The sequence below is a fragment of the Heloderma suspectum genome, chromosome 5, assembly GCF_057233095.1.
Source record: "Heloderma suspectum isolate Gila_16-S chromosome 5, 16-S_ref, whole genome shotgun sequence".
NCBI classification, from domain to species: domain Eukaryota; kingdom Metazoa; phylum Chordata; class Lepidosauria; order Squamata; family Helodermatidae; genus Heloderma; species Heloderma suspectum.
Window position 1 is genome coordinate 25137581 of NC_139462.1, and position 17798 is coordinate 25155378.

General features: G+C 44.1%; 1 protein-coding gene across 2 annotated transcripts in view; it reads left to right on the forward strand.

The window, feature by feature from the left end:
- MMRN1 (multimerin 1) overlaps positions 1-17798 on the forward strand; it is a 95594-nt gene that overhangs the window by 51615 nt on the left and 26181 nt on the right. The window contains exons 4-5 of one of the 2 annotated variants that reach the window (XM_084855627.1): positions 2135-2251; positions 5187-5360. In XM_084855627.1, coding sequence (XP_084711753.1) covers positions 2135-2251; positions 5187-5360 — 291 coding nt within the window. The remainder of the gene's footprint in view (positions 1-2134; positions 2252-5186; positions 5361-17798) is intronic. The other variant, XM_084855628.1, reaches the window with a different exon arrangement.

Consider the following 17798-nt stretch of genomic DNA (forward strand, 5'->3'; position numbering starts at 1 on the left):
AAGAAAGGTGTGCTACAAACCCTGCCAATGGGGAGCCCTACCTGTGAGAAACTTTTAAGAATTTCTCCTTCCCCTGAAGAAATTATCTCCCAAATTTCTCTGCCCACAAATAATGTGGACAATTTTGAGAAGCCATCTGTGCACAGCTCTAATTTTAACCTTTCAGGCCTTCAGGAGGAGGTGAAGCTGGATTCCCCCCCCCCCTGCAATATGCAGCAATGACTACTGCTCTACCTTCAAGGTCGCTCTAAGGATTACTGTTATATTGTGTAAAAAGCACTTTGGACATCCAACAAGCAATATTATATACACAAAGTATGGAAGCTTGGTGTTGTCACCCCCTTTATAGTTGTGTGTGTGCAATAGTACAGCATGCACAATTAAATGGGAGGAACCCCATTTCTATGAAGCAGAAAACACCCTGCCAACGAGGGTAATTTACTATAGAATTCCTGCCACTTACACTTACTGGAAAGTATCTCTTTTAAAAGATCAGTTCAGAGTCTTCTCAAGCATCTGGAGTGCAATTTTGTTCCATCTTTATTAAAAATGATATGGTTCTTTTGCATGCCCCTTGGGTAACCTCTCAATATAGATTTAATTATTCCTCATTCTTATCTAGAGTATACTGTGATATTATTAGTGATGAGCAAACTCCCACTGGCCCGATTCAGAACAGGCTTGAGTAAAAATAATTTTTGAAGATTGCTGGATAAATGATAGAAAAGATATCACTTTCGCTTGATTTTATTCTGAATTGGACCTCATCATACTCTTGACAATCTCACTGCCAGGCCTCCTGCTGCTCCCCCCCCCCGCTTTTCTCAAGCTTATTCAAACAAGGGTCCTGGTGCCAGGAGGTGCTTTTAGGAGTGTAGGCCTCAGGCTTAAGGCCTAGACACTGTCACGAGCAGCCACAGCAGCAGCCATTGATGTAAGGAAGTGTAAGGACTACATTTCCTATAGTTCCTGTCAGTATCTTTAAAGTACATCTGCTAGCTACATCTTCAATGCAATGTGCAGTTTGACCCTCAGGTGTATCTGGTGGAGTCAGAAGTTTCCTCTTGCTGTTCTGTTCTTGTTGAAAAAAGATTATAAAAGTTCTTCTCTAGCTTCCTGACTGGTGTGTCCTCTAAGCCTTTCATGAAACTGGCAACCTTGGGGTTTTCAAATAAGTACTTAAGACCATAGGAAGAGCATGCTGGATCAGACCAAGGGTCCACCTATCATGGCCATTTTCAGGTTCTCCAGAATGACACTAGTGTGCGTGTATTAAGGTTGTGTTGTATTCAGGAACATCGAATTACATGTACACTTTCCCCTTAAATATAGCCTGGCCACCAGACTGCCTTCTTCCTTTTCTTCATTTGGCATCGGGGAATAGGGGAAACCCTGCTGGAGATCTTAGAAGCTGTATAACGCTGTTAAATACATCTTATTGTGGAGGCTGAATTCAATAGCAAAGCTTCAACAAACAACCCAAAGATAGGGCTATGTTAGGCTGGTCCTCAGTGAAATCCTGTCCTTCTCTCACTTCTCAGTAAAGTTTTCCAAATGTGTTGCATATTTTCAACTTGAAGCTCAAAAATCCTCTGAGCTTTATGAAAGGGCAAAGTTGAAATCCAGATCGAAACCTTGCAAACTTCTGCAGCATCCCTAATATGAACCCATTACCTGGATTACCATTCCCCGGGATCATTGGAGCTGTGCGATGGGCAAGATGTAATTATTTTGCTGGCCTTGCTCAATGCCCTTCTCTAAGCCTCCACTTCAGCATTCATAATCTTGCAGCTCTCCAAGTGTTCTTAATGATAAGGGAGGGTGAACCTTGCATTAGCCCAAAGCTTCTGCAAATCACGATCAATTGCAATCTGGAGGAGATGCTTATAATCCTCTGTGGGAAGAATTAAAGCCATTCACTATCCCCTACCAGTATGGTGGCATAGCATGTGGTCCAGATGGGCAAAGCAGCTAACTCAGGAATCAGCAGAAACTATTAGGATTTAGCTGAGTAAGAGGGCACAGAACAGCACCAGCAATGAATGATATTGCTATGTATTGGATGAATTAGTCATGCTGAATGTTTCACTCACCCTTCTTCTTCTTCTTCTTCTTCTTCTTCTTCCTTCTCTAGCCCAACAGGATAAATCACTTATACACAGCAACCAGGCTGAGAGCAACGCAGCTGCCAACGGGGGAACACTGGGAAACCAACTGCAGCCGTGGCAACAGCCGGACCTCAGCGACCCAGGTCAGCAGTTGTAATTACTACAGTCCCTAACACAATCGTTGTCAACACTATTTATTAAAACCAGAATAAAAGAAATCCCCCTGGCCACCAAAAGCGAGGTGATGAAGCATCGGCGTCTCTTGCAATCTTGTTTCCTTTGTGGGGTCTGCTGGGAAAGGTGTGTGTGGGGGAAACAGGATATTGATAGAGAATGGCTTACACGGGCGCCATTGTGTTGGAAGGAAAAATAATTTTCAGGGACAATGTCGCTGGATGCAATGACCTCCAGTGTGGCCGTGGCATATGTTAAATAGTTATTCATGCCTAATATTATTCGCTGCTAATGCAATTCAGTAGTCCAGAGATAATGACAGACAGGCAATAATCATGCCTTTGCCACCTTACAAACTCACCCAAAATTGCCTGCATACCTTTCAGTCTCTCACTGTAGTGGGAGACATGGAAGTAATATCCAGTGGAGGCTGGTGACTCCAATTCAGTGGGGCTTTGAGTCCATTCTGCGTTTTAGTGAGAACCAGCCGGAACTCTAAAGGAGCAATCCAGGGTACTGAACCTATGCTGGGGATAGGATTCAGCACCTTGGATAGCTTCTTTAGAGTTCTGGCTGATTCTGACTAAAACCCAGAATGGATTTACAGCCCCACCAAATTCGGAGCCACCAACCTCCACTGGTAATATCTTCTCCCATCTGTTCCACTTCTGTTCCTGTCACCCACCTCTTCCATCACCTGCTGCACTGCATAGCTGGAGTCCTGTTCACTGCAGCAGGTAAGGAGAAGGGGGGGCATGAAAAGTTCAGAGACCAAATGGGTAGATGCATCACCTCCCCCTTCTTTGGGAGATTTAAAGGATGAGAGGCTGGTGGCCAGGCTGAAGGATGGCCAGGTGTCCTACTTTACCAAGGGTGGGCAGGCCTCTTTTTGAAGGTCTGCCAGAGGATGGTCCTCTATTAAAAGGCATCCTCTGTTTGAAGGGCTGTCCAGTCCAATTCCAGTTTAAAGTTAAAGAACCACCAGAAGGAAGAGCTGGGCCTTGAGGTTGCCCATCAACAGCACCCCAACAGTAGACTCAGCAAGCCATACAGGTCACCAGGTCACAGTCTTCCATAGGGATGGATAGACTCACCCGCGCCCAGCTTCATCTGGTGCTTGCCAAGCTGCTTCCCCTGGCTGCCCCTGCTTGAGGCACTACGCGAGCTTCTAAACAGCCTAGCGAGTGCCCGAGGAAGCCACAGGGCTGCCCGCCCTCATAGATAGCCACCACTGTGCATAACAATGGTGGCTCTGGAATGTCCGTACTTTTTAGTGTTGCATAATTGGCGGCCATAAAGGCTCCATTTACCCAACGTTAAAAATATGGAAGTTCTGGAGCCACCATTGTTACACAGAATGGTGACCACAGGAGTCCCCGTCACTGCTCATTAACCCCTTGTTTCCCCCTCCTTGCAAGGAGGGGAGAACAGGGGGTTAATGGGCAACTCTGCCGCCTCTCAAGGCCTGCCAGGTGGCAGGGGCAGGAGTCACGCCAACTGCACATTCTCCGCTCCTTGCAAGGAGGGGAGAACAAGGTGTAAAGGCAACTTCTGCCTCCAGTGCCTGTCAAGGCTTGCCAGGCAGCAGGGGCAGGAGTTGTGCAAACTGCACGTTCTCTACTCCTTGCAAGGAGAGGAGAAGAAGGGGCTAACAGTGGCTCCTGCCTCTGCTGTCTGTCAAGGCTTGACAGGCAGCATTAACCCCCTGTCCCCTGCTCCTTGCAAGGACCTGCTCACCGGGCTCGAGGCTGCTCTGCGAGTGGGTTCAGGTGAGTACAGAGGCTCGGTGAGAGGGTCTGGAGGCCATGAGGGGGAGTCAACTGGATTCCACCCCCTTCCCAGACTCTCGTGACATCCCAAGACTCTTCCACACTATGGTGAAAGGTACTGCATTTCTATTTAAAATATAACAATTCTTTCTAAATTTGTATCTACACATAAATCAGTGCAATTTTTTCACAGTGTGTAACTGGACACCCTACTTGGTTAAGGTGTGGCAGCCCTGATGGTAGGCATCTCGGTGTGGAACTCACTTTCTCCATATTTCCATCAGTGTTCCTTGCCATTTACTTACTCTAAACACTTGTACTTTACTTTAGATAGGCTGCCATAGTGCAAAGAGAGGCAGGGCTGGCCCCACCATTAAGCAAAGTTGAGGCAGTATATTTACTATCAGGGATGGGGAGAGGTGCTTCTGGGACTTGACTGATTTGGAATACCGTGCACCTTGACTTAGGTAGGGGTGTGTTTGTGTGTGTGTGTGTGTGTGTGTGTGTGTTGGAGGGGGAGGGGTGCCATTTGCTGTTCTGCCTCAGGCAGCAAAATATCTTGGGCCATTAATTGGGAGGTTCCTGTTCATACAAAACATCCAAAGAATCTTAAGGAAAGCAAAAAGAGTTTTCAACCAGGCAAATGAAAGTTTTCAGGAGAGGGAACAGTAGTTTCTGGCTTAATTTTTGCAGTGCAAACAACTGCTTGCACAATGGCAGCTAAGCCAATTTTTCAGATCGCTCTGCAGGAATATAATGCATTCATTTAAACAGTAGAACTGAATCCTCCACAGGAAACCAACTAAGTAGAAGAAGTTTCCACTTATGCTCATTAAATTTCTGTTAACTATTCAATATACTCTCCTAGAATTGTAACGACTCTATAATGAATATGGATTATTCAGCAATTATTTGCTGCTATGCTTGTATGAATGTCACTCATAACTCAAGATACATGACAAAAATCAAATGGTCCATTCTTATGCAGAAGTTTCTTATGCTGCAGAAACTTCTCACTCCACTTTTGGCAATTGCTCGTGGAATTTTGGTTTCGGTGCTTTCTGCTTTTCCCTTTGTGATTTGATTTAGTGACTTCCTTTCTTCTTTTGTTCCATTCTTGTTTCCCCCTACCTAGCAGTTGCACAAAAAATGGATGAACAGATTAGCAGCCAGGAGATGAAACTGACTTTGCTACAGAAGAAGGTTGACAACATTTCGGTCGTCATGAGTGATGTGAGCAAGACACTCTCCTCTCTGGAAGGCAAAATCAATGAAGATAAGGGCAGGGACTTCCAAGCTTTTCTAAAAGGTAAAAAGAAAGAAATTAATGCAATCACTCACCCAGTTAAAAGTGCCAGGGAAAGAGCAAGAGAAGGAAAAAGAGAGCCAGAAATCAGAAATTGACTTAGATTGTCCTTTTCTATTATTCCACATTCTGCAAGAGAAGTATATTTTGCTTTATTTTGTTAATTTTGTTTAAGAAAGGAGAATGATCATAGGGTGCTCCCCGCCCCCCTGGCAAGTGTTGAAGGTGGTAGATAAAACTGTGCATGCTCATCCCTTGATAAACATGTAGTGCAGGTTTTTGTAAAAACAAACAAAAACAAAGACCCCGCAAAACCAAATTGACCAGGGATTCTAGTAGTACAAAATGAAATGAAAGCGTATACCACATATAATGATACTTCTACACTGATGTCATCTCCCAGTTTTCAGGATTATGTGTATACGTTTCACATCAGCAGCACATATTCTGGGCAAGAGATGGTGCTGGTGGGGAAAGTTTCCCCGCAAATTTGGAAGGGGCATATGGTGGGCCACACGGCACCTTATGGCACTAGAAGACAGTGTAGGGAAGCTATTGCAAGCTGGCTCTGCATGGTGCGTGTAACATGTAAAAAGGCCCTAAGTAAGGACTCCATTTATTCAGCAACATTATTGTTGTGGTTGTTATTTATATACCACCCAATAACAAAAGTTTTGGGTGCAGTTCATGGTAAAATTGCAAAACCACAAAAAGAAGTAAAATGCAACCATAAGATCGAAAACAGAATGAAAGCAGAAATTGCATGAACCAAAGTACAACCAGAAACAACAATTAACATTAGTGTAAAACAGGGGTGAGCAACACGTGGGCTGCATGCACCTGGCCCCAGCCTTTTTGTGGTCCCCAGTGCCTCACTACCAGCCCCGCTGCCAAAATTTGGTGGCGTGGCAGCAGCAGAAAGGAACTGCTTTGGCACGTGGGGAGCACTCACCTTATTTTCAAGCAGAATCGTGTTCCAGTAAGCTTCCTAGGAGAGCAAGTTTTCTTGAATCCAATGCACTCCCCGCCTGACTTGTTTTAAAGGAAAACTGTGTGACCCTTTTTGCTGCTGCCATGCTGTCAATTTTCAGCGGCAAAAAAATTCAGTGGCACAACGGTGGCAGCAGGGAGGGGTGTGGCCCACAGTGAATTTCAGGGGGAAAATTGGTTCCTGGATGCACTGAAGTTGCCTACCCTTGGTCTAAAAAGGTAGCAGTAGTACATATGGGAGGAGATGATCCTTCCAGTTACTGAGCTGTTTAAGGCTTCAAAGGTAATGATCAACACTTTGATCTGGGCTAGGAAATGGACTGGGGGCTGGCAGAGACTGGTGTTGGGCTGGCATTAGGGATGTACGAAATGTACTTACCTTTCAGCGTATTATGTTTATGGGGGGAGGTGTTCCGTCCCTCCCCCCGGAATCCTCGACGGGGGGGAGGCGCTCCGTTCCTCCCCCCCCCCGGAATCCTTGATGGCCGGCTGTGCTCCACTGCGGCTCCGCAGAGCAGCCGGCCAGGCCCAGGCCAGAGCCATCCGCAGCCGGATTTCTGGCCGCGGAGGGCTCTGGGTTAAAAAAAACAAATGCGTACGCAAATGGCGGCGGCTACGGCCACCGCCATTTGCGTTCCTTATTTTTGGCCGTCTTAGTCTACGTAAATATTTACGTAGACTATGACGGCGAAAATAAAGGGGAACACAAATAGCGTAGCGGGCGCTATTTGTGTCCCTTTTTGATTCGCCGTTTTAGCCTATGTAAATATTTACGTAGGCTAAAATGGCAAATCAAAAAGGGACGCAAATACCGCCCGCTACACTATTTGTGTTCCCCTTATTTTCGCCATCTTAGTCTACGTAAATATTTATGTAGATTAAGACACCAAAAATAAGGAGCGCAAATGCTGGCGGCCATAGCTGCCGCCATTTGTGTACGCGTTTTTTTTTCCCCCCAGCCATGATAGGCTACGTAAATCTTTACGTAGCCTATCATGTCTTGAAAAAAAACAAAAACAAAAAACCACAAGTCTGCAAATGGTGGCGGCGGCACCCGGTCGGAAGACCAGCCGCTGCCAGAGCTGCCACCGGAGCCGCCGCTGGAGCCACTGCCAGAGCCGCTGCCGGAGCCGCCGCCGCCCAGAAGATCCGCCCCAGGTAAGTCTCGTCCCGGGGGGGATCCGCAGGGGGCGGGGGGGTGGCAGGCCGTTCCGCCACAGATTTCGGGGGGGCCGAATGCACTGGCATTTGGCCTCACTGAGATCCGTGGCGGAATTCTCTGCCATCCCTAGCTGGCATATATGATCACATCAGCTAGTCCCAGTTAACAATCTTGACGCCCTATTTGGGACCCAACTGAAGTTTCCAGACTGTTTTTAAGGCTGCCCTATGTATACATTATAATGTGTTGCAGTAATCGAAATAGGAGATGACCAAGACATGGATAACTGTATCAAAACTCTATTTTTTATTTGTTGTTCATAGAATTTGCCCTAGTCTTTTTTCTTTCTTTTTTTTGCCTCATGTTATGTTCCAGTGTCCATTGCCATTTGGTAGTAATACATTTGGGATAAATACAGTAGCAAACCTTTGAGCCTATAAAAGCCGTTTGAAAACATCTTCATATATTACAGTTCCATTTCTTGCTTGCCTCTGGAGTATATAAGCTCCATATACTGTTCTCAAATAGCATTGCTTTAGCCATAGTCATATTTACATCTTCTCTCCCATCCATCCTGTTCCCCCCCCCCCGGTGCATTTTATTGCTATCTGGCACGCTTGACCCTTGCGTGTATGGTACATTCAATATGTCTTTGTACATTTTCCATTTCCTATCTGCTTCCTTTCCATCCATTTCTGTATTCCCTTCAGGTTAATCAGTTCCTTGACATTCATCTAAGAACATCAGGGCCTGCTCCAGTTGGAGTCGTCCTGTCCCCCCCATCCCACAGGGCTAACTGACATCCGTGGCCCTGTGGGGAAGAAGAAAGAGTGAGGGAGCAGGCAAAGGGAACATCAGGGCCTCCTCCAATTGCACTGCCCCTCCTTTGGGAGATGAGAGGGGGGAACAGGGCCATCCCACCAGCCCTGCTGACAGTCTACCTAATTCTTTTGTCTCCCCTCCCCATTGCCTTTCCTTGTGTGTCGTGTCTTTTTTAGATTGTAAGCCTGCGGGCAGGGACTGTCTTCTTTGTTCATTGATTGTAAGCCGCTCCGGGAGCCTTTTTTGGCTGAGGAGCGGGATAAAAATACAATAAATAAATAAATAAAATAAGATGTGCTTTGGTAGAACCAACGTTGGAGCGTCACCCACCTCCTTGCTGCATTTTGGATTCACTCACATTAGCCATGCATAGTAGGATCAGATACACACACACACCAGAAAATTGCCATGATTGCATCAATCATGTGAAACCCCATCTGTGTGAACATGTAAAAAGAACAATCCGAGATCCACAGTCTCACAGTGATTCATGCAACATCTCCAGCGCATGATCTGTGGCTGCTGTGTATCCCACTGTGAAACACTGCTTTAGATAGGTACTGCTAGTCTCGAAAGAACACCGCTAGTCTCGAAACACTGCTAGTCTCGAAAGAGCTTGTCTCTGTGTACATAGTTTTCAAAAGGGCACCTTACCTTTCTTCTTCCAAGTGATGCAGGTAAGAAGCATAGATGTGCCCAGGAGACAGATCCCAATATAATCTTGTTGCCTACTAAGTTTAGTCTGACTGTACTTGAGAGAAAAGACAGCTGCAAGCTTTAAACAGGATGTTTACTTAATATTAACAGGAGTCTTCTTCTTACAACTAAAGCAAGCAAAGGAAGCAGGCAAAAGTGAAATCAAAACCACCACCCCAACTCCTACATGCATTAACCATTTAGTGGCTTCTCAGCCAGTTATTTCTCCCTCCATAGAGTAAATTTTAACTAATGGCTGTTGCTTATTCCAACAAATGTGATGTTAGGGATGGGTGAACGAGCAATGTTCACGACCACTAGGATTCTCCAAACATTGTCTCACCGCTCGTCTTGTGCCCAATTTCTGTTAGCGTTTGCAGTCACTGTTCACCCTGCGCGAATGGGAAACTTGCACAAATTGAGCAGTGATCAAATGGGAGATTTGCGCAAATCTCCCCAAATTTGTGCACATTTCATAATTTGCACAAATTTCCTCCATAGACTAAAGTGGGGCTGGTTCAATCTACTGAGGAAATTTGTGCAAATTAGGAAATTTGTACAAAACAAACTAGGAATCAGGAATGAGGTGAACGCAAACACATGTTCAACAATTTGCTAATATCTTTGGCAGACATGTACTTGCACTTGTGCTTCAGTTCTGAGCTTCAGATGGGATATGCTTGCATGCTTTGCGAGCAAAAAACTGAAATTCCGATACATCCCTATTTGACACACAACAGAATGATTCTCCCAGTTACTTGACCTTGTTGTTTTCTTCAACTGGGAAGAACATTCTGCATTCCACCATAACTATGGATCCATGCCATCCCCGCTGAAATTTTGATAAATTTAGCGCAGGAGTAGGCTAACCAGTTATACTTTTCTTTTTGTTTTCTTGAATCTTATTGGTTGTAAAAGGGTTTCGAATTTACACATTTTCAAGCCAATGTCCACCTAGACCAGCATGTTTTGCAAGTGCCTCGACAAAACATTTATTTGTTTGTTTGTTTGTTTCTTTATTTCTATACTGCTCAATAGCCAAAGCTCCCTGGCAGTTCACAAAAATTGCAAAGTGTGCTAAGCGTCCCACTGGAAATTGGCTGGTAGACCTCTTCTATTTTCTATCACCCTGACTGAACACAGTCTTTTAGAGTTTCACTAAAGATCATCTGATGTTTTGTCCCAGAAAGAAGTTCCAAAGATTGCCTTGATTATTTCTTGGTGGAGTTTGATGTCAATGCTGCTCAGAAGAATAGCCCCACTTTTTGAGGAAATGGCCTTTTCTGACATGGCACCACCCTGTGTGTTTCCATCAGGCCCCTCTTTGTACTCTTCTATAAAGAACATTAAAATAGCTGCTTCTAATATGATCTGACACCAATGTTTATGTGATTTTTTTTTTAACCTACAAGTTTATTTCTCTATTTAGGCTGCAATATACCCATTTACCTAGAAATAAGCCTAATTTAGGGTGCAATCCTTTGCATGTTCGGACAGAAAAAAGTCATACAATTTTTAGCATTCCTCAGCCAGCATGGGATTTTCTTCTGAACAGACATGTATAGGATTGCACTGTTGCTGTGTTTTTAATGGTTGATTGTGAATATATATTTTAATAGGTTATGAGCCACCTCTTGAACCAAGATCCATATAGATCTATAAATTAGGGATGCTTATAGAATTCAATCATCGTGAATTCTGATGTGAACTGGTGTGATCTTCATCTCCCGGACTGATGTGCAGGTTGGAATGTAACTATCCCTTGGATTTTGCCATTGTCCAAATTTTGGAAATGAAGCTCTCAGCTGAACAATGTACCAAAAAGCTTTTTTAAATATAAAAGTGTATTTTACTAAAAAAAAATAAATCTAGAAATCCACATTTTGTGACAAAATATTATACCTCTACATATTTTTGTGAGAAAATACATTCAAAAATACATGCTTAAATACAAATTTAAATACAAATTTTCAGGCAGTTAAAAAAAATCACAAAAATGCAGAAACAGGACAGAACCAATTTAATGAGGAATTGATACAGACTGGAAATAGACTGATTCATCTCTTATATATATAAACAGAGATATATCTTTGTTTTGCCTGAGCTGGGAGTTCTAAATTCACCTCCAATTTCGTTTTTAATGAAATTCGGTGCCAAAATTCTATGTATACAAAACCGCACATAGCAATGTTGGGCATCTGCCTTTCAAACAAATAAGACACCCCCCCACGATACCATAACACCTCTTCATTGGTACTGTAGTGTACCACCTCTTATTTTCTACTACCAAACAACCCCAGCTTCACACAGGTTGGAGTAGCCCTTAGTCTGATACAGCAAAGCCTTCAAGCAAACTTATGTGGCTGTCACAGTTGGACATATGGTGAAACCATGCCCCCTGGAACCCCCAAGCACAGCCCCTGCCATGGCAGACTCCTATAGCCCATTTCCCTGAAGGGGACTGCCCCACAGCAGGGAGGAGCAACAGCCATGTAACAGTGTCCCTTGGCCTACTAATCTCCCCTGGTTTCCAACTGTATAGACGGCAAAGCTTTGTGCTGGTTAGGGAAGTCTGCCGCTAATGGCTGAGGACATTACTGCAGGCTTCAACCACATGTGCACATTCAAATGAATTTAAATTAATTAAAGAATTTGTAAAACAAAATAACCCAGATCTGCAAACCCCTAGAGTTATCTTAGTATGCATGCGAAGTTCCAGGTTTCAAGGTCTTAGCACTATGGCACTGACAGTCTGATGGACGGATGGACAGACACATCCTATTTTATTATTACAAATTACCTGAAGCCTGTATCTCCCTAACTCAGCAAAATGACCAGGCCAGCATGACAAAGCAGTACCTAGTGAATAAAGTTAGGACAGCCCCTAGAGAGTGAGAGAGCATCTTATTCATTTTTAACCACTGTGCTTTCCTTGTGAAGTCATAATGAGATTTACATGGCTCTCCAAACGTTCACCCATCCAAGTACTGATGCATTCCACACTAGCTAAGCTTCAGCAGTGCCCCAACATCCATTGTTTCCAGATGATTCATTAGGCCCAAGCACAGCTGTACTGTTTCCCTATATATGATGGGCTGGTTCTCTCTCTCTCTCTCTGTCTCTCTCTCTCTGTCTCTCTGTCTCTGTCTCTCTGTATGCCCTTCTCCCTCCCTCTGTATGCTGCATTTATAAAATTGGCCCTTTGAAGGCAGCATTATGTTTGGAAGACTTCCTAAATTGAATTTTCTTACCATGTTATATCAGCCTTGTCCAAGGCTACCCTCAAATCCACTGCCTGTCTATTGGCTTTCTGTTTGATTTATGTTAGTTATTTACAAATTGGGTTATCCTTCTGTCCATGTTGTCTTATGAAAGTGCTACTATTAGCCTCTTTTATTAGCTTTTCATTATAAGCCTGGGGACTATACTGGACCTGACCTTTCCAGAGGTGCAAACTGCATGTGCATGAATGCATATCGTGAGCTGAGATGGGCTGCTGAAGAAGCATTATGTCTTTCCTTCGACCTGCTCCTTCTGCCTCATATTGGAGCTGCCTCATACGGACTAACAAGTACTTTCTCTAGGGTGCACAGATACTATTTCCTTTATATTGCTGCGACAGCATTGCAAAGACCTCTTCCATCAAAACAAGACTGATTCCCAACCTCAACATCCCTTTCTACCCAGCTTGCTTATTCCCCAAAGGAAGATTACTTCCACTTCTCTATATCCTTCTTTTCCTATCTTTTCCCCTCAGCCCAGTGATTCCTTTATGTTTTTCTCTTCTATTGAGGCCCTAGGAAGTTAGTCCATCTCTGCTGCAAAATAAAATTTTAAGGAAGGTAAACAGAAGTAGGGTTGCATGAGAAATTCATTTCAGTTTGCAAATCATCCAAACAAGCCCCGTTTTCAACCCTGAATGAAAATGGGAGCACCTTGTTTGGAAAAAATGTTTGCACATTCCCAAACTTGAAATCACATTAAAAACTATCCATTTTCGTGCTTTAGTCAATATGGGAAAAGTGCACACTTTGGAAAAATGCACAGAGAAATGCTCAGTTTTCCCATTTGGACAAACTGAAAAACAGATTGTAAACAAAAGCAGGAACCGAGCTTCAAAGTGAAGTTCAGAGAATTTCAGCAAACTCGAACAACCCTTTTTCTCCCATCCCTAAATGTAAGGTGAAAGGAGAGGTGCAGACTGAGCCATTAGCATCCTCCCAATTAGTTTGTGGGGTGAGGCTGAGGCACTGTGGGAATGATGTTTTGATTATCAATTAGTATTTATGAATGTATGTATTTATTTATTTCATTTGTATCCTGCCTTTCTACCAAAAATGGCACTCAAGGCAGTTTATAATCACTGATAAAATATCAATAAGCAAATACATTCAAACCCAACTAAAACCATCACCACAACACAGTAAAAAAAGAAAGAAAAGCATCCAGTTCAACAGATCCATTTATACACCAAAGGTCCACTTGAATAAAGTAGTCTTTGCCTGCTGGTGGAAGGACAGCAGAGAGGGAGCAAACCTAGCCTCCCTCATCAGGGAGTTCCACAGCCAGGGAGTGGCCACCAACAAGGCCCTCTTTTGCATTGCCACCAAACATGCCTCTGGAGGTGGTGGTCTCAAAAGAAGGGCCTCTTCTGAAGATCTTAAGAACTGGGCAGGCTTGTGTGGGAGAAGGTGGTCTTTCAGGTAGCCTGGTCCCACGTCATAGTGAGATGCTTGCCTATTGCTGGGAATGTATAAGGGAATGTGGCCATAAAACTGAGTTGCAGCTTAACCAATAGGTTGATGTTAGCTGCTGCATCCTTTCTCATCTGGCTTTGCCCCACTTTTTCCCCTCCTTGATCCATGCTCCCTCCCTCTTGGTATCCTTTGGTACCCACATCTGCCCTCTTTTTTCAAGTCCAGCACTGTCTGTCACTTAGTTGTGTTTTCTAGGTGTCAGCTTCACCTCTGTATACCCACATTCACTTTGACCATTTGCTCTGACTGGTAGCTGCTCTCCCCGCCTCCCCCATGTCCTCTCCAAATGATGCTACATCATGACATAGTTGTAGTACCAGGGGCATTCAGGGAGCGGGGCAATGGTATCTGCCAACGGCCACCAAGAGGAACTCTGTCACTGCCACAGGGGGCAGCAGAAAGAACCCCCCACCAAGAAACTGACGGCTCTGCCCCATTGACAATGGTAAGCTCCCCTCCAAACCTTCCCCAAAATGCCCCTCTAAATGTCCCTGGTCAATTTTGGACACCCTCATCTTTCCCACACCTGCCATGCCTGTTTTTCCCCCTTTCCAAGGCTGGAGTTCTGACCTGGCTAGGGGAAGCCACTGTGGAGGTTTCCGTGGTGGCCAGGAGGGGTGTGGAGGGGGTGGGGGTGGAGATGAGCAGACTCTTCTGAGGTCAGAGCGCTGTCTTCAGTCTTGTAGGGGGAGATCCACAGTACCGTATTACCCCTGGGACACCCTCCTGGGACCATAGCATTGCTCTCTGAAGGCATGGGCCAGCCAGTGTAGCCTTTTTAAACCCCGTTGATTTCAGTAGGACATGCTTACATATATGTGATTTGCTTTCTCCCGTTGAAATCATTGGGACTTATACATCCTTATCATTGGCTGGGGTATGTCTTTGGAATCTATCCTATTCCATTGTTGCCCTTTAAGTTTTCTTTCTCTTCTGTTATGCATTCTACATTCTTGTGAACTGCCCAGAGAGCTTCTACTTTGGGGTGGTATAGAAATATAAGATAACAAAATAAAACAATAAAAACATATTGGGTTCCTGAGAACTCTCCCCCTATCTTCAGATCAGCTGCCATATAAAAGATCTACTAATGTGTACATCATGGCTCCAACAACTTTGAAAGCTGGCCTAAACTGAGCCAGTACAACGAGGCCTTGATGTCTTCCTTGGCTCATGGTGGTAAATGCTGCCCTTCTGCTTCCTGTCTTCCTGTTTCTGTCTATGTTAGATTTATGCTGTCCATTCTCTCACTGGATATCTCATGCCTTCTGCATTTGTATTATAGAACCTTCCATGCCTCATAGGACCTCTGAACTGTCTTCATCCCTCTTCCCTCCCCGCCCTCCATTAAAAGTCAACTAGAGAATAGCTGGGAGGAAGGGAAGGAGGGAAGGAGATGTACCTTCTGTAACCCTCAGTGGGGGGCAGGCGATGAATGTCTAGCTATGACATGCCTCCATTAAACTCATTGAAGACACATGGCTGACAGAAAGCCTGGTGGGGTTGCCCCTGAATGGAAGGGGCATGTAAGCTTGACCTTAATCTCGCACTGTTTTGCTTCTTGAAAAAAGAAGGGATGACCCTGGCAGTTTAAGAGTATATTCAACATTTTGTAGGTTGCAACCCCTGCTGTAAGACACTTTGAGTCTTTTTTGAAGAAAGGTGTCTAATAATTATAGTAGATAACGATTAACAATACATTTCTCACTATTAATTTAATTTATTATAACATTAATAGTATTTAAATCAGAAATAATATTCAGTATTTTATTTCCTTGATCATGGAAATTCAGAGAGAGGTGGTGACTGCCCCTTGCTTTTCTTCTGTCTCATTATTTTCATGTGTAACCCCCCCCCCCCAAAAAAAACACATCCAGGATGGACAATGCATTATAAATGAACGAGTGGTCAGCTGAGTGATCATTGTGCCATTTTATGGAATGGCATCTTTGCCACATATCTCCCTCCCCCTGCACCTCCTTCCTATTATATCACTCAGTTTAAAAACCCTCCAGCTGAACCACAGACAGCCTCTTCATCTAAGCAACAGAAGAGTTTACTGGGCTATTCCACCAGTCACGGTATGAACGCTGAGTCTTCTTGTTTTCTTTTATTTCCTAAAAATCTGATATTATCATTTTGGCTGGCTGCTTTTTCAAGCTGAAAGACATGCACGAGTACTCAAAGTTCAACTGGGATTTCAAACGTGTGGGGTTTTTTCCACAGTGCAGCAAGCCCATATATAGAGATACATTTATAAGATGAAAGACACTTTTTTTTTACCCAGCACTTCCCAAAAGATGCAATCCTGGGAGCTCAGCTGGCATTTGCAAACACACACACAGACACACACACAGACATACACACACACACACAGCTGACTTTGTTCCTTGCATTTTCGTTGTTCCTTGTGGTTCAGGCCTAGTGCTTCAGATGGAAAGATCCTGAACAAGGACATCAGGGATCCTGCCTCAGGAACAGGCTGCCCTGTTACATTTCTGCAAAACTAAGGACTTCGGGGGGCGGGGGCAAGATTTCAGAGTCTTATAAAAATGAGGTAGTCATAGTTGACGATCACAGAGGATGAGGGACCAATGGAAAGTGAATTTCTGTCCACGTCACAAGACGTGCATGGTGCAGAATTCTGGCTGCTCACCTTCCAACCCCAGGATAGTGAGTAAAGATGAAAACCATTTCAAGGCAAACAGGGGCTCTGTTGGCATCCAGAAAGCAGTACCTGTTACCTGGAGAACACGCTCATTGACACAGAGAGGTGGCATAGCATAGTGAACAGAGTTGTCACTGGTACTTGCATTTCTGTGCTCAGAAATATAATTCTCGGGGGCTCATGATACTCACCTCAGATACAAAGTGAGCGTTCCAGCTCCTGAGTTTTTCTCCTGCTTGGATCTTAATCAGAGCAAGAGAAGGATTCCCCACCACCCATGCAGTATCTCAAACATATCAGAAGCCCTTGGTGCAACTTTTCAGGGGCTATTTATGTAACAGGCCAGATATTGGAGTGGGGAGATATTTTCCTCCCTTCCCTGTCCCTCTTGGAATAGTTTGCCACCACTGTGTTCGCCCTGTTGGTCAGAAAGAACGAACGAACGAACGAATGAAAGAAAGAAAGAAAGGACTCAGTCGAAATTCATATTGGCTCAGAAATAAGCTATTTCCTGATGTTTGGAGAAGTCATTCACTAAGCTGTGACTAAGGGTGCAATCCTATGCACGTTTAGACAGAAAGGGTCCTACAACTCCCAGCATTCCCCAGCGAGCAGTGTTGGCTGGGGAATGCTGGGAATTATAGGACTTTTTTCAGTCTAAATGTGCATAGGATTGCACCCTAAACGTGTGATTTGTGAACAGGAACAAAATAATGGTACATCCTTAATTTCAGCTACAGCTTCAGTATAAGGCAGTAGGAAAGGGACCCTTTCTCAGCCTCCTATCTGTAACATGGGAGCAATAAAACTGTCCTACCTTTACAGGCCGCTAAGAAGTACTGACCTAATGTGCCTGAAGCATTTCAGACATTGTAAAGCAGGGTGGGGAACATGTAGCCCTCCAGTTGTTGTTGGACTGCAACTCCCCCAGTGTAGCCAATGGTGAAGGATGATGGGACTTGCACTCCAAAAAAATTGGAAAGCCATATGTTTTCCACAGCTGCTTTAAAACTTCCATTTCAGATGTTTTACTAGATCTTTCTAGCTTTTCTTTCTATACTTAGTTGCACTTGCCAGCTAAAGTATTTGCTGCATTTGTATTTGGGTTTGGAATAAAAGCTTTGGAATAAATGCTTTGGAATAAACACTTTGGAATAAATGCTGGAGGTGTAACTAGACTGTCTAAATGCTTCATACTTTGTTAGAGGACAGCAGGATAAGTAATCAAGTACCAAGTTATGGGTTTTAATGCCATTTTTCTCATATTTAAGTTTTCATAGGCTTTCTGTGCGTGGAGCCCCTCAGACATATAATCTTCTGAAGAGATTATTTCATTTTAGTTCAGG